This window comes from Eleginops maclovinus, chromosome 23 (assembly GCF_036324505.1).
Source record: "Eleginops maclovinus isolate JMC-PN-2008 ecotype Puerto Natales chromosome 23, JC_Emac_rtc_rv5, whole genome shotgun sequence".
Taxonomy (NCBI): Eukaryota; Metazoa; Chordata; class Actinopteri; order Perciformes; family Eleginopidae; genus Eleginops; species Eleginops maclovinus.
Genome location: NC_086371.1, coordinates 11,388,675 through 11,412,959, shown reverse-complemented (window position 1 = coordinate 11,412,959; position 24,285 = coordinate 11,388,675). Strand labels below are relative to the sequence as shown.

Sequence of the window (24,285 nt, the reverse complement as noted above, 5' to 3'; positions counted from 1 at the left end):
TTGGTGGTCTGGATTCCTCTGTAGCAATAGACGGAGAAGACATCAGTGGAATAAACAAGGCTGAGAACAAAGTTAGACAGCCTCCAGGGGATTATAACAACACCGACCGTATGAATTAGGCTGTCTATCAGAAGAAGAGCCACTTTGGTGCCACTGCAAGATGTCTCAAGTGAGATGGAAGAAAAAATTACGTCTGCCATAACCATGCTTTTACGAGAGCATTTACAAATAGATAAATTGCCCTTGTACCACAGTTGTCCTCGATTCAATTTCCAAACCTTGTTTGTTTCTTTAGCTTCATGAGCCGTTATACCATTTTATTATTTTTTAACCTGCTTTTTAACGTAAGAAGAGCATCTGAAATTGAAGAAAATTAAAAACTCATTTTCTGTCCTAGTCTGACGTTAAGTGAAAAGTTGTTGGTCTCTTTTTCCTCATCATGCATTGAGTTTGCTCTCCTGCCTACACAGGGAAATGTGAGGACAAACAAATCTGGCTGAGGAGTGCTTCAGGCTCCTGCTGGATGGGGTCCTCCTGAGCTCTCAGCCTTCACTCACGGTCGGCTCGCTGCCCACCTCTCCGGGGCTCGACACTCTGGACTGACCGAGACCTCAGCACTTGTAGTTATGGCAGCTTGTGATTGCCTCTGGAGCACTGACTCTCAGCCTTTCTTCAGCAGAGGCAGACACATCGCACCAAAAACAGAAATGAATTCCAGGGACAGTCAATTATTTATCACATTGTTAAAAAGGCCACTCATTTATTAAAATATCAATTATATTATTAAGGCTGTACAATTTAATGATAAAAATATTGAAATTAATAAAATATTCTCAGATTAATAATCCCAACTATTAATCTACTGTCATTTTAAAATAAATATTATCTTACTGCTTGCCATCTTTGTTAGATTTCCTTAATAGTTTATTCAAGACTTAAATTGCAACAAACAATTAAAACATAAATCAGGAGATATTCTATATTATTTTTATTTTGTCAATAAATAAATAAAACACAAGTACAGTATTCTCTGTTCAGCCAAAGCCTTTTTTTTAGACTTCCATTGTAGTCCAAACCCGTATAAAAAAGGGTTAAAGAGCTCTTCAAGTCTGTTTGAGTAACATTTGCTAAAAACTACAAAGTCAAGTTTACAGTTTTATTCTAAGTAATAAATTGCCTTAAATTGCTATAGACGTTCAAAACTTTGATGAAGCAGTTAATACATTTAAAACAAATGCCAGCCTAGAACGTGCTCCTTATATAAAACTCTTAAAAAACAATAAGCCTTTTTGTTTGATAAATTCTTGAGACCGAATATTTCTATATAAACACCGCCCCACTATAGTGTGCAAAGATTAACAGCTCACACATGCATGCAGATAACCATCTCGGTCATGCATGTTCAGACCACAATCCTGTAACATGTTGTCGATTTTGCAGAAGTCACAGAGTAAAGGGTGGAAGGGTGTAATAAATCTTGCTTGTTACTGTGATTGAGGTGTATTTTTTAACCCACTGCATCACAGTGTCCTTGACATTTTTATAATAGAGAAATACACCTGCACTTTGCTTTCAGTTTACTAGACAGAAACTAACATCACATTTTTACTCTCAGGGATGGATATGCTTCCTTTTTAATCATCAGTGTGATGCAAAAAAAAAGGCTCTTGCTCGTGCACAGAAAACAGATGTTAACCGGAGGCTTTGCAAAACAAAATATTATGCTTTAAAAAGGTTTAAGTTAAAGATTACCAGTTTCAAAGCTAAATACATCTGTAGCTTAGATTATAGCTCTATCTATAACAATAAATTGTACATTCATAAACTACAGAGTTCTTTCACTCTTTCCTGGACTTTAATCCTCTTTAGAAACTGTAAAGGATGTTTAGCACCGGCCTATGTTGACCCTTTAGCTTGTGGAACAGTAAACCGCACCTTCATGTTCTACTTTCAGCAAACAGTATACAACATAAGAACTGATGCACTGATTGATTGACCTGTCCGTCAGTCCGGCTGTAACCCCACCCATGAACAATGCTGACAAAAGGATAAGTTGATAAACAGTTTCTATAAATAGTCTTGTAATTTCCTAAGCTCTGATAATGCAGCAGGGCCGACAGCCTGAACATCGGGCACCACTTCACAACTACACCTAAAAGATCGCAATTACAAGATGGTAATTGTGTTCTGTGTGTGCTGCGTGTACTCTCTGCATACTCTCTGCGTGACGCATGGATGATTATGTGACAAAAGCATCGTCTGCGATGAGGACATGGAGCAGACAATGCGAGTGCCTTGTATTTGCTGGTGGAGAGACAGGAAGAGTCTCAGGGTTAGATTAAGGCCCATTTTGGAGGTTACAATGATACATCCTTTGTTCTTTGTTCACTAAGCTATGATTACAAAGATGAGAGAAAATGGAGGCTTATTGAAAGGCTTTATAATAATAATTATTCAAATAGCACTGACTACAATGAGGATAATCTTCCACCAATGTTCTTTTCATTTTCGTCTCTACATGTTTTCTCATTTCGTGTTATGTGTCTCAGTTCTGGTCAATATCCTTTGCACAGCTTTTTCAGTGGAACAGGGTTTGATTCAAATGTCAAAAGTCTAGATGAGAAAAATCAATCATCAAAGGTTGATCAACTCATTAAAAAATCCATTCATCAGGTGACTGTGGGGGCACTTAGTGTGGGTTTTTTTAAGCAGCTGCTCAAGCATTCGACCACAGCAGCCAAGGAGACGGGGACTTTGGATGCACAGCCAAATACTTAATGCTGGGCTTATTACCTCTCTGGCACTAAAACCAATATTTGAAAAAAGGTGCACTATTATTATCATAAAGAACTGGGAATGCAAACGATTATTGCTACACTAAGGAGTGCATTAAGTGAGACAGCATAGAAAATTGAACTCTGCCCTACACAAGGAAATACATACAACTTTGACAGCTGGCTGCTCCACAAACTGCACATTATTGTCACACTGTCACAACCTCAGTGGACTTACTTTATATACTGTAATATAAATAAGTCCGTTCACATTTATTTTGCCATTTTAAGTGGAAAATGAAGCCACTGTCTTATCATCCGAGCCTACAGGAATACTTGAATTTAAAGCAGGTTTTGCTCTTCTACATTTACCTTCTACATTATGCTATAATCACTTTGTTGTATTCAAATTAAATGTTTTCAAAAATCCTCTCAACAGTTAATACATTTTTGGTTTGACTGTCCAACCTTGTCACACTTTAACCAAACTTAACCAAAACAGAAGATCTGAAACATGTCCACTTTAGGTGACGAGTGTCTAGGAGGCTGGAGGAGAAACTGCTCTTTTTTCATGCTTCACACATCAACTTCAGTCACTTTTTATGCCTTTGAGGCATGTGTGATGTTATTCCCAACGTATTAAATGAACTTTCCATCAACAACAAAGTCAACAAAAAGATATAGAGCTCATGGACAGGTTTCAGGAAGGCAGTGGGATGCAGTCAGTAAAAGAACATGATGGCAGGCTGTTCAGCAGCCTGATAATCACACTGAGCTGCCGTTGCACCCGTTCCATTCGGTGTGACATGGTGTTCATGTTAGCTGATATCTTTTTATGAGGGGTTATGTTCTAACCATTCAATATCAACGAGAGATCGGTTCTCATCATTAAGTCCTTTGTTTCAGTCGGATCAACGTAATAATCCAGTCAACATGGAAGCTATGGCGTTAGAGGATGGAAGTACTAATGATAATCACAAATTCTAAAGAAAGAAATATTCATAGCTTCAGCTACGCTAATCATTCAGAACAGATTCAAACAATTGTTGAAGTTCATCGTTGTCCAGCTTTTAGACAAATGAATCTTTACTCAAGACAGAGCACGATAACTAAATTGAATCAACTGGATCCTCTGCAGCGCCATCCGAAGATCTTCTCCAAGCCATTGAGGGGTCACAATGCTGCAAACAAACACATTTGAACCCAGCACTTGCCTTGATGACAGAAGCTCTGATGGGCCAAGTGCTGATGATCAGGCTGACTCCTTTTCCCTTTTACTCCCTCATTCACTCCATCTCCTTCCATCTCCCACATCAGCCCAATCAGGCTAATGAGGCTCGCACTTCCTCCATCCCTTCCTGCTCACTAAAGTGCCGATTGATTGGAGGGGTGGGAAAGCTTTTAACAAGGGAGGGGTGGGAGAGAAATAATTAGCACGAATGAGCTTTTTCTGCAAACTCCTTCAGTTTGGCTTTTCTTTTTCCGTTTATTTACTGACCTGGACAACATTAAGGATTAACTCTCCAAGGGTATGTTAACTTCTCAATGTCAGGATGTAAATCAATCTGAAGCTGTAAACAGAGTCCCGTTTGTCTATTAACAATGTCTCTCTTGTTTCAGGTCACAGCACTCCAATGATGTCTAAGTGGAAGCCGTAAAGAATAAAAAAAAGTGAAGGAAGAAGAGGAATCTGTGGAGATGGACCATGAAAAAAATGTTCTCCCATCTTCCTACTCAAAATTGAGACACAAACTCTCCATCAGAGCATCCTGGGGAAATTCGGGGCACTGAACCTTGAAAGCTCAAATTTTACAGTACACAGAGAGCGTTAATGTCTCTGCCCAAATGACCAGTACAGTGGTCTTTCTGAGAGTTGTACTGTAATCAACTCGGACAGATCTGGACTGAAAAAACTAGAGCAGCAGCACTGTCTAAATACATGCTGCAGCCAATTACAGAGTGACACAGATCTAAGAGAACAGAGTGGACATAACATGACTTCAGTTCAGTGATGAAAAGTGTGAATTTCAAGTGCCTAGATTAGCTAGGCAAACAAGGGCACGGTCAGCCATGTGCATGTTAAGAAACCTTTAAAAATACTTATTTGAAAAGCTAGAAATATATAGCTGAACATAAAAAAGTTCAGTTTGAAAGTAAATTTGAAGCGTAGAGACCCTGATTCCTCTCAGCGGTGGGCCTCAGATCGCCTTAAACCTTAAAAATGAAATACACCCACAGCCTTTAATCAACTTCTCCATCAGAAGTGAGCTACTTAAAGAAGGCGTGGAAGACTGATTTTCTTTTCATCTAATATGTATTTAGAAATCGTAAGGAGGATTAAGTGGGAGCAAAACAAATACAGAGAAAAATTGATGGAGCGTGGATATTAGCTTTTTTTAAGAAGCAATATTACTGTACAGAGACCGTAGTAAGTATAGCAGGCATTTCTCCTCAGCGACAAGCTACACTCACATTCAATTTGATTATTCGTTTCACACTTACGGCGTATAGCGGCATCTATAAAGACAGTCTTTAAAACAAAAGAAAATGTTATAATCACAGTAGCTCTGTTTACTATTCAAATATAGTCATTTAAAAAAGGCATGTCAGTGCTGTGTGTGGCTGTAAATCAAAATGACCAAGTGGTAAAGCGACATTGGCCACCGATTTAAAGCCTTTAGAGCATGTGGCAATTGATTATTCTTTAATTGACATTAATCGATAACAATTTGGATATTTATTGACTACAAAGTAATATTTTTCAAACAAAATTTACTATTTTTCCAGGATTTCAAAATGTGAAGGTTTCCTGCTTTTCTTTTCCAAATAATAGTGAACTGAGTAACTTTTGGTTTTGAACTGTTGATTGTATAAAAACAAGCTATTTGCGATCTTTTGTGTTTACGTAACATGAGAAAAACATGGCAAAACACAACAAACAAAATAAGTAGTGTATTTCTGTAGGCCTGATGCATAGCTAATGCAAACAGTAGCAACAAAATAATATGTGTTGCTGCGACCGTATTAGAAACATTTTTTATAATCAATGTTGATCATTACAAACTCTGCTTACTGATGACCTTACAGTTTAAACTCTCTACACAGAAGAATCTGACACATTTTCCCCTCACACTCTTTTATTGGCTCTTCCACTAAATCATCTTTCCACTAAAAATATTAAATGGGTTCACGTCTCCATGTGGCACACTTGATGCCAAACGCTGTCATTTTGTTCTGGTTTAGTATGGGAGTCGTATTAACAATGTAAACATCAGACATGTACCATCTTTAACGTTATCTCTCAAAGAAAAAAAATAAAGAGAAACAAAAACTAGTATTTATTTCTAAGGAACAATTTATATAAATAAAAACAACACCCTGATCGAATAAGACAGCAGATGATTTAATAATGGGGGCTCTGTGTTCAGAGCGTGCCGTTTCCCTGCAGCTAAATAGAACACACCTTCCATCAATAAAAGCATTTCTGCTTAAACCTGATTAAAGTCAGCTTGTTCTGTAGGATTTGTTTGAATGTTTGGAGTTGCATTGTAATGCGATAGCCATGGTTGCAGAGAAGTAGACACTGGGGGATCTAATTGTTGAAAAGTATCAACAGGAGAGAAATTTGAAGGCATTAGCTGTAACCGGGAGCGCTGGGGAGTTTTTCCTTGTGCACTGCATGGGTCTAATGACAGAAAAGTATGCTGTATAGTCTGTAAAACCCACTGAAACAATTAAAAATACTGGGTTATACGAAAAAAATGTAATTGTTTTATTGACTGTCCAAATTAACATCAGTAAGTGGAGAAAGTGTGGCACCACAGAGAGATGGCAAATAAGGGTGACCCTTAGGAAAGAACAAAGACAATACTTCTGGCGGGCTACCAAGAGGAACACTGAAGGAGCTACAGGAATTACTGGCACATACTGGTCACTCCTTGCATGTGACCAACACCTCCGTATTCTGTCCATCTGGGTGAGATAAAGGGCGGCAAGATGGAAACAAAAGAAGATCCAAACGGTCATCTCCAAACCATGTGAGCGAATGTGTTGTGGTCTAATAAGAGAAAGGTTCTACTTTTTGGCCTTTCACCTAAAAGATAATTTGGCACAAAGTTAATAGAGCTCATTATCCAATGAACACCTTTCCCACTGTGAAGCATGGTGGTGGTAGCAGGTGGAAGCAGCCCGAAAGCATCTCTGCTGGGTCAGGGGATCTTGTCAAGATAGACAGGATAATGATAAGCTCCAAATGTCAAGATATTTTGGCACAAAACCTGCTGGCCTCTGTCAGAATGAGGAATTTCACATTCCATCAACACAATGACCTAAAGCACATCCAAGTCGACCAAGGCAAGGCTTCAAAAATGAAAACTCAGAGGCTTCTGACGAATCAGGGCCCAGACCTCTAGCTCATCAAAAACATGTGGGAAGAAGGAGAGCTTTACACGGCAGATCACCTTGTGTAACCGGCTGCTAGAATAAATGCAAAAGGTGCTTCTACAAAACAATAAAGGGGCAGTGTGCAGACTCATGCTCTAAATAATTAACTACTTGTTTTTTTTAATGGTTTTTTGCTTGTTGGAAGATCACATTAAATATGAAACTAGTCTGACATTTACGTTGTGGTTATTTCTGTCTCTACGTTTCAATAACCTGCAATGTCATATGGCTGTGTAGACTTTTTATACCTACTGTAGCTCATTGAGTTGAGAGGTGGTCATGGCGAGTCTAGGATTTGACAGCACATCATATTTACTCGGAAACTGAAGCAGCATCAGCAATAGCAATTTGCTCTGTAAGTGCCTGTGTGTTCAGACAGTTGACGGGCATATTGTGAGAACGTGTCCATTAGCACCGCTTCACAAAACACAGACGCAGCGCAGTGGGGATACTGCTATAGGAACTAAAGCCAAGGAAGTACAGTTACTACAGTAGGGAGAAGCACTGCAGTTCACGAGGGATCTGTAACCTGTTTCAACCCATTTTTCTTTATGAGTAAACAACACAGCCTTAAACCATAATGGCCTGGAAAGCGCAGACCTCAACCAAGGCCAATGGTGTATTAGCATACTCCCTTTTTGAGTTGTGAAGTCATTCTTCCGACCTTGGTGTGTACATGTGTATGAACAGCACGTTGATAATTGTTTCCGTGTTGTTGTATCTAACTCCAGGAACACCTTTGATATGATTTTCCCAGTAGGCAACTCATTTTTCAGCTTATTCCGACACTAAATGAATGCAGCACAAACACCATATCTTGCAATGTTCACAAAAGTAAAACATAATGCATATTGCACACTGGTGATTTGGATCCGCTTTAAAATATAACATTAGACCTTTAACTATGCTTAATTCTTCTATCAAGTTTCATGAAAACTGGGCCAGTAGTTTTTGTATAATCCTGCTGACAGCAAAAAGACAAACAAACAGTAATGGGTCGGTGGAGGAAATGAATTCTTAAAAAATAAGAAAGAGGAAACAGAAGATCTTAGTTTCATCTTGCTTTAATTTAAAAAGTTCCATATGCATCAAAACACACAGATAAACACCCTCAGGAAAGTAGGAAGTATCTGTTTTGAGGCTTTCTTGGAGCACACAAACATGTAAAATATCTGTCTGCGATACCAAACTTGGTGTGACATTTTGCATCTTGTAATATGAGCCTGTCCTAAGAGGAGCTGACAAGAGCTCTAGGGTGAATGTATGGTAGCTGCAGCACAGAGAGACATAGAGAGCACACACTTTGAGGCCCTTTGGGACCTCAACAGTCTCTGTTCTGGGCTTTTCTTCACCTCCCCTGAACCTCGCCACTAACAGGGAGGCTGACTGGATCATAACAACCCGTCCCTACTGATTAAAACCTTGGATATGTGACTTGATGAAAAAGTGGCAGCTATCTAAGGGTGACAAGCAGCCTTAAAACATTAATTCCTCAGGCAAGAAAAAAAATGCTACAGCTGGCTTCAACTTGATTATCCTTTAATAAGGGCTTCATGATGTACATAGTTAAAACAAACAGACTATAAACAGCCTAAGCACTGAGACTGGAGTAGATACTGTGGCATTCAAAGTAGATCTGTGACAAGAATCACTTAATCCTTGGCCTGATGCTGGAAAATCCCATATAAAGTGGTTAAGCATGTAAAGATTTCCAATCCATGTCCTCTATTACCCCCAGTCAAATGAGGAAAAGGCAGCTCAGGTAAGATTTCAAAAACAATTTTAGCTGCTTTGCAGCAATTTTCAACAACAAGTCAAGCCTGACAATCTTCCACACACACTCTAGCACAGTGGCGAAAGCCCAGATGTCTGCCAGGCTGATTTTGGCGTTAGTGCTAAGCTCCACTGACAAAGCCAGCTAAGAATCAGTGAAGACGTGCAGAAGGACTGTGACGCGTTGCCGCTGTGGGGTAATGCTCTTGTAAGGGGTCTTTACCTGCAGGACCAAGGGTCCCCCCTGTTTATCCTCTTAAATTCACCAAACAGGATCAGTGAGCACATCTCTCCCACCTTTCTCCTCCAGCTGTGTTAGATGATGTCCTGCTGTCTGTCTGTCTGTCTGTCTGCCTGAGGGAACTCGTTCATGCCTTCCTTCCGCACCAATGCCTTCATCCTGCTCATCCTCTACGACCCTAAATCCTCATAACTAACCCCCAGTACAGCTATCGGTCATCATCAACCACAGCCTTCTCTGGAATCAATAAAAGATGTTCCACCGCTGGGTTGAATTTATATTGCACCCGATGGAAGCATCCAAGCTCAAAAAACACTGATGTTTAATAATTAATGCTGATCCCACACACCCATCCGCATATAGTGTTATGTAATAATGCATCATTAAATTGATACTTGAAAGTTTCTGCTCTACTGATATCTTCATTTCGATGTATTTTTTTCCAATTTAATTTTGATTTATCGGAAATCAATCCATCCACATAAAGTGAGATAATGTGAAAGCTTTGAATACCATACAGGACAAACCACAGCAATGTAAAGATTAGGATTGTCATTTCCAAGACAGACATTCAGTTCATTTTATGTGACGAAGAAAAATGAGATTTCACATTTTTACTTGCATTATTGTGCAACATTTTCTTTATATTTTATCTTTTTTTTTCTTCTCTATGACTTCATTATGTGGCACTCTTGAATAAGCCAGTGACCTAGCTATTGTCAGATATACTATATGAACACTTGGCACTTTGTTAAAGTGCATCTTATCTTATTGTTTCTGGCCTTTTACTAATCGATCATTAAAAATCTATTTTAACAAAAATGTACACGCGAGTTGCCTTGAAGGATAAGCCTTTAACACATTCACAACAGCCGTTTGTGCCACTAGAACAAGCTGAGCGAGGCAGCGAGGCATTATCACTCGACAACTCATGCACCAAGAGTCCCCAACGAGGCAGTCATAAAACATCTGTCAAGCAGTCAAGAAATACGGTGAGCCAGATAAGACAGCATAAAAATGTTTCCCAAAAAAATCCACAATCCCAAAACACACTGCTTGACAGGAGCGTGTGGAAGCTGTTCCTGAAAAACAGAAGGACTATGGTTCATTTCTTTTTAAATTGTGATTTCATGCTTCCTTACATTTTTTAACCGGTTTGTTTTGATGCCTTAAATAATGAATGCATCTAAGTCAGCAAATCGTCTTTTTTGTTATCTATAGTCCCTGGACAGATTTTGTAAATCACCCTGCCACCATTTTCTTCATTAATTCAAAAACCGTCTTGGATCAACTGGAAAATGCATTGCCACAAAGCAGTGAAATAACATTAATGCAACAGCAATATTATTCCAGAAACATTATATAAAATATTAAAACACTGAGCAAATAATTACCTTTATTGTTTATACTTTAAAAAGATTTAGCAGATTATACTCACATTTACTTGAATGCACAATTACTTGTAGTAAAGTATTTTCACAGTGTGTTATCAGTACTTTTACTTAAATAGAGGATCTGAATATTTCTTCCATCACTGCTGATTATTAAATCACAGGCTTTTAGGTTTGAACTTTTCAAGTTTACCATTAGTCATAATGACCTGCTTGTTTGTGCTTAGCTTCTCTGAAGAAATGCTTTTCCTTGTGACGCACAAATATCCTTTTTTAAAGACTATTTGACAAAGATGCCACACTGATGGTGATGTGCTGCATTCAGTCGCACATGCAGGTGAGATACAGTATTGCTTCACCTGACTCATTCCTTTCTGACCTCTTTTACCTTCCTGTCTGTCAACATACTCTGCTATGCATCCCCTCAGCCATGCAGCTTTCTTTCTAGGTTTCTTATCTGTGAGGAAGTTACAGTACAGTCCACACTGTATCTCGCTCTCATCCTGTCTGTCACCTGCAGGCCAGGAAAACTATTGGCTCTAATCTTGTATCTCTCAGCTGTTGCCACAGTGAGTGGGTTTCCAGCGCCATCCAACAGCTTTATCTCTGACCTGCAGAGAAAAACCTGGAGACCCTATCTCATGCGCACACAAACATGATAGGACACCTGCACTCAAAAGTACAGCACACATGCACCACCCCTGCACATTCATAGACGGAGGGACATATGGGATGTTCATTTCTGGCACAAGCAGGTGTTTACATGTAGACATACATGCATGTAATCTTGTCATTACATCAAAGCATATGCGCAAAGGGTTCAGTCCTGTATAATCACACACACACATAGACACACACTTAGGAAGCGGAAGTTCCATGAAGATGACAGGTGTTTCAGGCTCTAAAGACTGAGATAGGACCAGATTATTATTTATCACTTTACGTCGCACAGCTTAATTTTAGGGAGAGTTTTTATATGGTCTAGTCTGAAAGATTTATCAGTCGACTCTACCGCGGCATTACTCTCTCACGCCGAGTTTGTTTATGTAAAAAAAGGATATTACACCAAAAATACTGAGAACTTATATGTCCAGTTTTTAAATCTTTTTCAATTAAATTTCCATTCAACGCGGAGAAAGAGGTAGGCCAAAATAAATGGCATTTAATGTCAAACACAATAAAGACGACGGCAGCTAAGAGTAAGTACTGGAATGGAAATGAGAATAAAACTTTTGCGAGAGAAACTGCAGCTCAGTAGAGCTAAGCAAATTTGCATTTAATCAATTTGAAAAAAGGTTTTAATGCAAAGTTAGTTGCAGAGACGTGGAGCCCACACACACACTTGCACACACTCCAAGAACTCATCACTCCAAAGACATTTCATTGTGCAATCCATCTTAATCAGCTAGCCCATCAGAGACAATATATCCTCCCCTCCATCTCTCTCTCTTTCTCCGGACGGAGTGATTGAGGGGTGTAAAGAGGAGGATGTTTCTGCCCGCCGTCTACTCCCCACCATACCCCTCCCTTCCTCACCAGGACGGCTCTTAAGTGCTTGTGGGTTTTTATGTTTGTAGTGTTTTATAGGAGTGGGCAGGAGCCAGCGGCTGTAAAAGTGTGGAAGGAAGGAGGGAGGGAGGGGGAGAGCAGAGGAGGGGAGGAGAAGAGGAGGAGAAGGGGGAGGAGTGGAGAGTTACTGTATATCCGATCTTGTGAGCGACACAAACGGCAAACAGTAACCACCCATTCTCCCTGCAACGCCCTCTTCACCTGATCAATCACTGCTGACTGAGGAAAGGAGGGAAGGAAGGAAGGAAGGAAGGAAGGAAGGAAGGAAGGAAGGAAGGAAGGAAGGAAGGAAGGGCTGCGGTCGAGAAATGTTGTTTGATAAAGAAAGTTCCTCTAAGTGGCAGCCATGATAAGAGATGGTTACATTTCCAAATGCTAAGGAAAGCTACTCCAATGCTTCCTTTCGTATCTACTTATGCAAAGAATACAAAGGACCATCGTTTTCCAGAAGAAAACTGATAAAGTCGTCCTTCAATTCCTTGCAGTGGCCACATTGAAACAATTGCTGTTTCATTGTCTTTAAATGCTGCACTAGGGATAAATTGAAAAACATCCTTCTTACGAGGTGGGATTCTGTATTGGAAAGGATTTCTTGGGGGCTACCTGAACAAAAGTGTACTTGCAGATCCTTTGAGTGGACTTTAAAACATGCCAGTCACAGAGATAATGACAAGAACTGAAGTCTTTATGAATTCTCCTTCACATCTTTCCTTGACCGCAAGAAGTGTTCCATTGAGGTTAAGGGAAAGTGATGAACAAAAAACATAGAACATCTTTATTTAACTATGCAATCGCAGCCAGGGGGAAGCAGCATATAATACTTAGTTTCCACCTGTTTATTCCCAGGTCCCCAGTGGTGCTCTGTCTGTCTGTATCTGCATGTATCCACTTCTACATCTGTGTGTTTTTGTGCCTGCAGCCAATTGCTAATCCCTAGTCAGCCCTGGAAGACCCCCTCCTATCCAGTCTACCAGTATAGCATATAATTGGCCACAGTTGGCTTCAATTGAATGTTTGCTGTGTTATGGGCTAAATTATTCTTCAAGGCCTCTCATAGCAGCTAGAACAAATCCACAACCCTCCCCCTCCGCATGTCAAAAACCACAGGCGCGGATTTTTCCGCTTTTTTCTAATGCTGATGCTTGAATGTTAGATCTGCAACAGGAGAATAAGCTTGCAAGCAGTTTTATTAATGAGCGAAACTAACTGTCTCTTTTCTAATTGTTCTCTTGGCTCTCGATGTCTCTTCTCTTGTCTCTTTTTACTTTATTGTCATATCGCTTTAAGTGCGACTGACATCATTGAAGCCTCTTAGTCAATCAGTTAGTCATCGAATGAAAAGGTCAGACGCTTAGTCGACAAAATGACTGCAGAGACAGTCAACTGGCCAGCCAGTCAGTCAAACAGAAAAAGGATTATCGGACTCTGCTGCCCAAAACTCCTTTGTGGGTACCCTGTACCTGCCTGTTGCCATGGCAATGCAGTCTGAGATTTAAATACTAGCCCGTGTCCTTTCCCTACGTCTCTTCTATCTTCTTCTCTTCACTCCTCCCAACTCTCCCCTCGCTTTTTGTGAGTCTGTGAGCTGACTCTCTCTCACGCTCCGTCTCTCAGTCATGTTTCCTCCGGCATTGTGTCTTTTCAGACTTCCTCCCTCACCTTGCCTCGTACTCTCTGCTAAATGACACTTTACTAGGTGTTTTCTCTTGTTAATTCCACCCTACTTTGCATCGTGCGACTCTGTAAAAAGCTCTTGTAAAACCAACAGTGCCACACAACGTCGCCTCATACAGACACACGAGAGACAAATTACTATCACTAACTGTATACACACATACACGCAATTACTTTAACATTTGCAGGCAGATGCACAAATGCTGGCAAGCACAGACAAACACAAGCAGCAATAATGCCCTAAATGAGAGCCAAAGATCAACATATTCACTGAAGGCTGGCACAGTGCACACCTGCTGACAGTCAGCTGCCAGTGAAGATCTATCATTTTCTGCTAAAGCCTCATCATCAAGCATCATTTAGGCATGCTGGCCTTCTTCACTCTCCCCTGACGCACCGTCTGTGCCAAGACAACGATTAGAGTTCCCCCAAATGCCCCAATAGCCTCGTGGGAAAAAGTCTTCAGTGAATTAACTGGCTATTGGCTCCATCTAATGGTGACTGGAAAAAGTAGAAACAATAACTTCTAGGAGGAAGATGATAATGTGAGCTAATACTATAAAATGTGTAAAGATGATTGAGATCTTTTTTATTTAAAATGTATGAGGGAAGACTAACACTTTATTTTTACTAGAATTGGCATCGTCTTTTTTTCGGTTCAGCTATTACAGCTGTTTCTTTCATTACTATCATTACTTGTCCTTATTTGATTGGTTTCTCTATGGAAAGACCACATAACTACATTTTATTGTTAAGATATGTTTCATATCTAAGTGCTGATATAAGTGCTGGTATTTCTATTATGAGTGACTTTGATACACGTCTTTTATTGTCTGATTTCAGAAGTGTTTTCCCCGTGTGAAAGATAAGTTGCTAAACTAAGTTCTTTAATTTGTATTTAAACCTAAGCATGTGTGACATCAGCTGAAGTAATTACTTAATACATCAAATGACAGCAATGTTTTGGCAACCATTTTAATAACAAATTCACGTTATATTATATAAAGCTGCAGAGGCTATTGATGGGCTGACCTAATGAACTTAATATAATAAACATATTTAATGATAAAAAAAATGTAAAAGTCTGCTAAGTTGCAGCAGTAGCCCCCAATCAATGCAAACATTTTTCTGAGTTTTGCATGGTTTTAAAAAAAGATGTAGTGTCCACAATACAAATGGCTAGGGGATACTCTAAACACAGGAGACGTAACAATGACTCTGGAAAGAAGTGACTATTAATAAAACAAAACCCACTCATTGTGTATACATGCAGTTTGTTCAATTCCAAACATTAATATTAAGCCTTTATAGGATTGTAAATTAAGCCTAATGTCATACCCAGATATAAATATGATTCCACAGATTAAATCTGGAGTTGGCATTGACCTTGAAATGTCCCGTTGGTTTTAAACAGTCACATTTCTATGCAACTTATCCAAAAACTGCTCCGTACTGACAGTTCACATTAACACTATCTGTGCTTTCAGGATGCTTAATCTTAAACTTCCCAGGGATCAGTCAGAATCTAAACCTTTGTGTTGTTCTTGTTTTAATTGCTACGTTATACATTGCCTTAATGCAAACATCAGAGTAGAAAACCTGTTGGTTACTGTAAATAACTTGTAGCTGTCCCTCCCACACACCGAGAGAACACCATAACCATAATGAGCACAATTCGCCCTCAAATTTGTTTTGTGCTAAAGTATATACCGTACATCCACATTGATAAACAAACAAACTGGGAGCTTAGCTTAGTTTAGCACTAAGCAGTTCTTTAATCCATCATCCTTTGCATATTCTCCGACTGGTTGGCGTTCTTGTTCATGTCGTTTTTACTGTATCTGTTTCTCTTTGCTTGTTGATTGCCATTACTTTGGTTTCAAAAAGAGGAAATTAAAACATGTTTCCTCTTGTTTTCAATTGTATTTCATTGTGTGGAGGAAAAAAATAGATAAATGGAGATCATGTTGGATGGCTACACTCAAACAGATCACACTTACAACAAACACCAACTCACTTTACACACACATACCTGCATTAACAATCGCATCGATCTCCAGCTTGGTGATGTCCCCGCTGTAGACGGAAATCTTGTTGTCCAACTTATTATTCCTCGGGTAAACAGTTTTTTTAGAACCGCCTGATAATGAGACACACACACACACACACACACACACACATACAGTACAGTCAGTCTCTGGATCAGTTTTATATACCTGGTAAACTTGAAATGATATGTCTATAAATATTTATCCTATACTTGACCATAACAACTAAATTCTGACATTAGTGACATCTCATGTTGTAAGCTAGGTTATATAAGAGGATTGAGTGTATTTTTATTATTTCTAACTGTTTGGTTTTTCAACCGAACAGTCATTGTTTTATTGGTCTAAAGAGTTCAAGAGAACATGAAGGCTATACAGTATTCATTTAATAATACATTTTGGAATCCTGAGCAGGAATTAGTTCACAGCATAACACCATTCCACTATTGATTCAAGTAGAAAATGCTAAGCTATGTTTACTTAATAACAGTCAACTAAAATGTTCCAAAACATTTGAGTAAAGCAGGGGTTTCGAACTTCACCTACGGTTGATATTTACATTACATTTCATCTCATGTCTGTATATTCATCTTTTACTTGGTGTGTGCTTCATTTGTCTTGATTTACGTGCGACGCAATTACATTTTCTAAATAAGATGCTTTAATCTCTTTATATGTTGCTAATCATTTTTAAATGCCTTTGATGTGATGTGGCCAAATAACTGATAATGCTACCATATGTATTCATGTTGCACCCCTCTGTTAAATTATTGCACTACCACCCAACCCTGAATGAACTTGACAGAGACTGTGACTGATGTCGGGTGTCTGACCTGCAGTGGGAGTCCACACTGAGATGTCGTCCAGTGGCACAAATTCAGACGTCCTGTAGTGCTGACGCCTGTCCTTCACAGACAGAGACAGCAAGCAGTCTGAAAGATAAAATAAAGGAAGAGGACAGGCAGAAAATAACCTGTCAGCTAGATATAAAATACTCTTTTTATGTATTTTAAGAAACAGAGTACATGGTACTAGGAATACTAGATTGGAAAAAAAAGCTTTATGAGGAATAAAACTAAGCTCATGCATAACCTGAAGCATGTGGAGTTCCATCATATTATATTAACACAATGAAATGGTCTTTAAGCAGGCTTTGCACTTAAGTCCGAAATTGTTGAAGTATACAGTAGGTTTTCATATAGAAAGATTTGCTTTATGTATACTTCATTTATTCAAAAGCTTGAAAAGTCTGAAACATCTAATGATATTATAAATAACTTTAGAGAAGGCGCTAATGATTTGTGATCTACGGAATTGGATTAGAGCCACATGCAAGTGGACCTAATCCTCTTCCGTAGTGATCAACTGCATGACTCATTAATTATTTCTTAACACCCAAAAAATATTTTCTAGTAGCAGCTTCTCATTTTTCATTTAAAAATAAATATGTTTTTCCGACTGTGCATCGACTCACGTTGTGTTTTCATTTACCAGCTCTACTTTGACATAACAAAACACAAAATATTACTTATAATTTACTCTTTTTCATTTAATATTTTTGTGTGACTGTTTAACAGCTTGTTTTAGGCTTTTGAGCCTGAGGTAACTGAGGTAAGCTACATTATATATTACCAAATAACTTATAATTCCGGGTTTTTTTTAAAGGACATAATTAAAGATATATTTCGTTTTATATCGAACTGATTTTCAAAATAGGATGATTTTGTTGGTTGTACATCATTTATTCCAGGGTGTATTCTGTTTTGTCGGTTTGTATTCTATATTTTCTTTATATATTGCTTCTGTGTTTTGTATACATATTATTTGGTGAGTTTTGTGTATTAAATGTTGTTTTTTGTTTCTTCATTCATTAGTAGGCCTAATGCCATTTTTTGGATGACTGTAAAAAAGCCATTCAGGACTTTCTCTCCTGCACTTGGATCACAGGGTGGTTTTCCATTGTGTATCTTATTATTATGCAAATAAACTAAACTAGGCCTACATCTATCAGCCATGCAGTGACAGTTGGAACTGTGTTTTGGTCTTCTGACAGCACACGTGTCTATATAGTTTGTTGACAAAGCACGTTGTACCATAGCTGGTGTAAAAATGTAATTAAAATCCTCTCTGCCTTGGTTGAAAAGTCTCACCCTTAGACTCCTTCCAGTCTCCGTCAGCGGAGTTCAGGTTAAGTTTGCAGGCCATGGCGGTGACTGTTCCGGTGTGGAGATACTGGACGAGAGCGACTGTGCTCAGTCCGAGGGCGGCACCGAGGGCTACCTTACCAAGCCAACCTATTCTACCCCGGGGTGAGGAGGAAGCCCTTCCTTGGCTGGACCTCCAAAGTGCTGCTGCTGCTGCTGTTGTTGCTGTGGAAAACTTCTCAGCTCGGAGGGCAGCGTTGATATGACCGCCGACAGGACTTGTTGCTTGGGGGCTTACAGGAGTTACACCATGTTTAAACTTGGCACCGGCTGCATGGAAGTCAGCACAGACACGGGACAGAGCATTGCTCCCCGAGGATCTCATATATGAAAATAGAGCTGATATTTGAAGTGACATGCCTGATGGACGCCAAGGGGTCTAACGGTTCGTGTTACGGAGCTTCACAAGGATCAGTGTCAGACACACTTGGGTTAAGTTTCGGTTTCGGTCTTCGCAGTTGAACGTTGGGTAGGTTAGCGCTCATGTGCCATATTTGTTTTGGACTTCCACATGTGGAATACACCATTTACAAGGGGTGCTTGTTGGTTTTCGTGAACCACAAAACTGCTTTCAAACATGGATTTGAGCGATAGTACGATATCCAGGCTGGTACTTACAAGTACATAGTATTACCAGTGAAAATGTATGTTAAAATGTGACAAGCGCAGCTCTATGATAATCTTACATGGAGCGTAAACCCCCGCATCCGATGAAGTGGAAAGGCGGAAGCCAACGACCACAAATCGACGCCTCCTATCTAGATTAAAGAGGTACACATCAAAATATATAACCAATAGATTTGTATTTCTCCAAGTATAAGAATTGGACAACTATATAACTTGCGCAACCAGAATTGGTACGCATTTATTTCACCATTGCAAACATTCAGTTTCTTTCTGAGGTCAATGGAAGATTATATGTTGAGTACATTTTACATTGGCTACGTAAAAAAGGAAAATAGAATGTGAAAAACAAAATGTACAGCAGGGGTGTCAAACTCTGGCCCGCGGGCTAAATTTGGCCCGTATTGTAATTATATTTGGCGCGCGAGACCAAATACCAAATGACTATTAGAGCTCAGCTGGCCCGCCGGTATTATACAGTGATACTACAAATCCCAGAATGCTCTGCTGGTGTTTTGGCGCGTCAATCAAAACAGCACCCGTATGTAAAAAACCCTCTCCTCTCTGTTGACCGTAGTCACAGCGTCCTCATGCAACTACTGGCACTGTGCCAGTACCCCTCCAAAAAATGGCAAAAAAGAAAGGCAGAAAGTAGAGGAGATGAAAAGAAGTTTGGTTTCACAACAGACTATGTTCAAAAAAAGCCACATCACAAAGTGAGGCTGCTGTAAAGGCTAGTTTTATTGTGGCAGCAGAGATCGCAAAATCAGCCCGGCGCTTTAATGAGGGAGAGTTTGTGAAAAAGTGCATGATGACAGTTTGTGAAAAAGCAAGCCTTTTTAAATGTGAGCCTGAGCAGAAACACAGTAGCTGATCGCACATGTGATCTTGCCACCAATCTATATGACCAGCTGATGGAAAAGGGAAAAGATTTCGTTGCATTCTCCCTTTCTGTGGATGAGAGCAGCGACACATCTGATACTGCCCCGCTGTCAGTCTTCATCCGTGGAGTGGACTCAAATCTGTGTGTTACAGAGGAACTTTTATGATTAAAATCAATGCATGGCACAACCACAGGACAGGAAATCTTTGAAGAGGTTTACAAATGTGTAACTGAAATGAAGTTGCCGTTGGATAAACTCGTGGGATGGTGCGCCAGCGATGTGCGGTCAAAAAAGTGGACTGCTTTGCTGGGAGGGTCACAGGTGGAGGGTCACAGGTGGTGACCCTCCAGCAAAGACATCAAGAAGCTAAAGAAAGGGGAAATACATTTCCCTCCTGATTATCCAGAAGGGATGGAAGACCACAACCTGGAAGGAGCTAGTCAGGTGCTGGTCCAGGAAGACAAATCCAAATGCATCACTTTTGAAGAAAGAGATGGATGTGACCTTTGCTCTTCGCAGACAGGAGGTTGTCAAAGATAAGCCTGCCATTAGCCAGATGGTGCAGAGATGGCTGGCTCTTTTCACAGAAAGTCAGGTTTGTATGAGTGTTTAAATACTACTGTAAAATGTTTTATTGCATTATTTGTTGTAATTGTGATGTTGACTAGTAAACAAATGACTACATTCATGCTTTTGGCACCTTGTGCCTGCTTAATTTATCAGATTTTAAAAGATGGCTCTAAAAGATGCACTATTTTGCTTCCCTTTGGGATACACATATCAGCCTAAGTGGCATGTGAAGCATGGTGCAGTTTAAATCACAGAGGAAACTTTTAAGTAAAATAGTAAAGTAGACACAAGTTGTCTAAATACAGCTTTCGTTATTTTGTTGTGTACGTAATCATACAAATAAGGACATATAACATGGCAGATATGACTACTTGACCATGGGCTTGTATGTTGTTTGCTTTGTTTCAGGTTTATTATGAGTTTAGCAGAGTGGTGGGGAAAATCTCAGAGAAAACTTCTTTGATTCACTAGACAGCTTCTGTACAAGCCTGATTGAGCTCTTCAAGAAGAAGAGAGGCCTTATGGTCAGCTTTTGGCTGCGCTTTTACGTCAAACAAAGGTGATTTGATTTGTCAAGTGTACTCCCTGTCTTTTCATGTGAAGTTTCTCTCCTTTCCATCTGTCTTCTCTATCTGTCAGTTTGTTCTCATCTGGTTTCTCCTTCTTTTCTTGTTTGATGTCTTCCCTTCTGATGTCGTCTTTACTTCCATTTTGTGTTCTTTTTTTTTGTCATTCTCTTTGTTTATCATTCCCTTTCATCTCACGCCTCATTTTCTCATCTTTTGTCCAGTACCCCTTTCTTAAATGCAATTTTGTGTCTTCTATTGTACCTGTAAATTTCCACTTTTGTTGGTAGAAAATGTTGGGAATTTCTAGAATTTGTTTGCTAAATACATTTGAGTATCCTTAAAAATGTATTGTACTGTGTCTACTATCTTCCAGAGCTCTGAGCCAACAGACATCAGGTGCCTTTGTCTTCGGGGACTGCCAGTCATCTTGGGAGATGATCCTTCTGCCTTCTTCAACACCTGCTCTGTAAGTCAAATAATGTGTTGTGAAGGTTGCGGCTGCGTGTTCTTTAATCCCTTCTCAATTTGTTTCACAGACTTGGACTTCTATTTGTTCTGATTGTTCAATGGCGTGAATAGAACTGAAAAGACTTGACTATCAAAATCATATAGAATAGCTTTAACATTAAATGTTTTTGCTGTGGCTGTACAGAAGGCAAACTTTAAGGCTAGGCTTCAAATCCTGTATGAGCAGTGTGTCTTTCTTTTCACATCTCTCAGTATACAGTTTATTTTTGAAGTGGGGTTTCATTGTAAGCATCTAAAGGCATTTTTTTGTGGACAGAATATTATCTAACTAGCATGATTCTTACCTCTCCTTGTCAATCTTTTTCTTTCCCTCTTAGGACGCAGCTGACAAAGATGCATACAGTGAGACTCCACTGGGAATCGTCTGTATCGATGAGGAAAACTCAACACTGAAACACTGGAAGGGAACGTGGTGTGTGATGGGCTGGCCAACCTTCCTCAGGCCTTCTGTGTCCTTTTTGGACTGATTTACGCATTACATCTGGACTATTCCAAGTGCATGAGGTACACTTTCCTCTTCGTGCAACAGGTGATGCTCAACTTGGGGAAGAGTCAGCTCGCACCCAAAATTCAGACTCTGAAAAACCAGCTTTCAGAGTAAAGCAGGGTTTCGATGAGTTACACTACTGCTCTATGTATCAGGTGCTCTTTGCATCAGGTTTGTAAGCTTGGACTTTAAGAAACAATGTTTTAGGTTGTTGTTTTGGTATTGGCTCTGATTTTGTTATTTTATTTCATTCACACAGCTCCAACACCATCATCAAGTTTGCTGACGACACGACCGTCATCGGCCTGATCACAGACGGCAACGAAACGGCGTACAGAGAGGAGGTCAGAGCCCTGACATCTTGGTGCCAGGACAACAACCTCCATCTCAAGGTCAGCAAAACAAAGGAGCTGATTGTGGACTACAGGAAGAGGCAGAGAGAGGCACACACACCCATCACCATCGACGGGACTCCTGTGGAGAGAGTCAGCAGCTTCAGGTTCCTCCGGGTAAACATCAGTGAGGACCTGACATGGACACATCACATCCAAGACGGCTCGACAGCGGCTCTTCTTCCTCCGCAGGCTGCGGAAGTTCAACATGGACTCCAGGATACTCTGCAACTTCTATAGGTGCACCATCGAGAGTATCCTGAGTGGCTGCATCACCGCCCCCGGGAAGGTATGGCAGTTGCACCGCCCTCAACCGTAAGACTCTACAGAGGGTGGTGAAAACTGCTCAGCACATCACCAGGACGGAGCTGCCATCCATGGAGGACCTCTACACCCAGCGGTGTAGGAAGAAGGCCGGTAGGATATTAAAGGACCCCCATCACCCCAGCAACAATCTGTTCTGTCTGCTGCCGTCTGGCCGTCTGACGGTACCGCAGCATTCGGACCAAAACCACCAGACTCAGAGACAGTTTTATACCACAGGCTATAAGACTGCTGAACTCCTGAGCTCTGTGAATGTCTACTCACATCTTTTTATAGTACACACATACATACATATATATATATTATACACATCTGCCATACATATCTGTTTATAGTACACATATCTGTATATTAAACATATCTGCCATATACATCTGTTATACGTAATATATGCATCTGTCCATACCTCCTCATTCAACAGTGTAAAGTGTTTAAATACTTTCAATGTATTCCACATATGTATATATTTCACATCCTCAAATCTTTATTGTTGTTATTGTAAATATTCTTCTCTCTTTTTGCACTATTTTATTTATCTTATTTGCACCATGTATGTTGAGTTGTTGGAGGAGCATGGGATATAAGATTTTCATTGCCAACATATACGTTGTATATGCTGTGCATATGACCAATAAAACCTTGAAACTTGAAACTTGAAACTTGAAATGAACAATATCCCTAATTTGTTTGTTATTTTGTCAGCCAAGTTTCTTCATATTGATGGATAAGTGGAACACTTTGACAAGGTTCGAGAGGTGTTAAAGTAATGTTACAAACACGGTGTCACACACACACACACACACACACACACACACAGACGGAGTCCTCTTAGTAATGCTGCAGACTGCATTTTAATAAGTGCTAATTTTTCTAGCTCTTGTTCACACACACACACAGACACACACACAGTCGCACACAAACGCACGCACGCACACACACACACACACACACACACACACACACACAGTCACACATTTTAGATGTGATGTCATTTGTTGCAATGTAACTGTTCACTTTTAAGCATCCAAAGCAACAACAGCAGAGAGGTTGTTTCTAAACCTTTTGTTTTATGCAAAATATGTTTTCTCAGGACCTGAAATAAAAATGTAATTTTGTTATTTTCATTTCCTGTTGTTTTTTTTAACTTCTACTTTCCATTTTGTTAAGGCAACGAATTTCCTCAATTTTTTAAAGTAAACTCAACTTATCCGGGCTTACAGTGTGGTTTATTTTTTAAAGTTATTATTAGCCTGTGGGGAAAAAGGTTACTGTTGAAACTTAAATCAGAAGGCAATAGAAAATAGAGGCATACGATTTTTATTTAAATTGTATTTAAGAAGTGAATGCCATTGATTTTTCATGTGTGCAATATTAAGTTATCTATTGGATAGTATTAAGCTTTGCTTGTTCCATATTCAATGTTTAAGCAAAACTTGTTTTGGTCCATATGAAAACGTTCATTGTTAAATCTGGAGGAAGATTTTTTCAATAAATATCAATGTTGGCCCGCAACTTTGTCCAGGTTTAAATGTTGGCCCACTGTGTATATGAGTTTGACACCCCTGCTCTTTTTTTCATTTGAAGTTTACTTTTTAAGGATTCAGTATTCATTTATTTAAATTCATATTAAATGTGTATGCAATGTTTGTATAATAAAATGTTTTTGCAAGAAACGTTTTTTAAATACATTCACTTCTATTGAAAAAATCTTAATTAAAATATCATGTAATACAATAGTTGACAAATAAATAGATTTTGCTAAATTTAAGTATAGCATATTAAAATTGACA

General features: G+C 39.5%; 1 protein-coding gene and 1 long non-coding RNA gene across 4 annotated transcripts in view; one reads left to right on the top strand and one right to left on the bottom strand.

The window, feature by feature from the left end:
- Positions 1 to 18,617, bottom strand: part of macrod1 (mono-ADP ribosylhydrolase 1) — a 106,343-nt gene extending 87,726 nt beyond the window's left edge. For 2 of the 3 annotated variants that reach the window (XM_063876337.1, XM_063876336.1), the window contains exons 1-3: positions 18,064 to 18,617; positions 16,747 to 16,845; positions 15,898 to 16,005 (exon numbers count right to left, since the gene is read on the bottom strand). In XM_063876337.1, coding sequence (XP_063732407.1) covers positions 15,898 to 16,005; positions 16,747 to 16,845; positions 18,064 to 18,475 — 619 coding nt within the window. In that variant the 5' untranslated portion in view covers positions 18,476 to 18,617. The remainder of the gene's footprint in view (positions 1 to 15,897; positions 16,006 to 16,746; positions 16,846 to 18,063) is intronic. The other variant, XM_063876335.1, reaches the window with a different exon arrangement.
- A 604-nt stretch (positions 18,618 to 19,221) lies between these two features.
- Positions 19,222 to 24,052, top strand: LOC134859938 (uncharacterized). Its single transcript, XR_010165170.1, has 5 exons — positions 19,222 to 20,220; positions 20,604 to 20,754; positions 21,138 to 21,230; positions 21,610 to 21,950; positions 22,039 to 24,052. It is a non-coding gene; the product is annotated as an uncharacterized LOC134859938 (long non-coding RNA).
- The last annotated feature ends 233 nt before the right edge of the window (positions 24,053 to 24,285 follow it).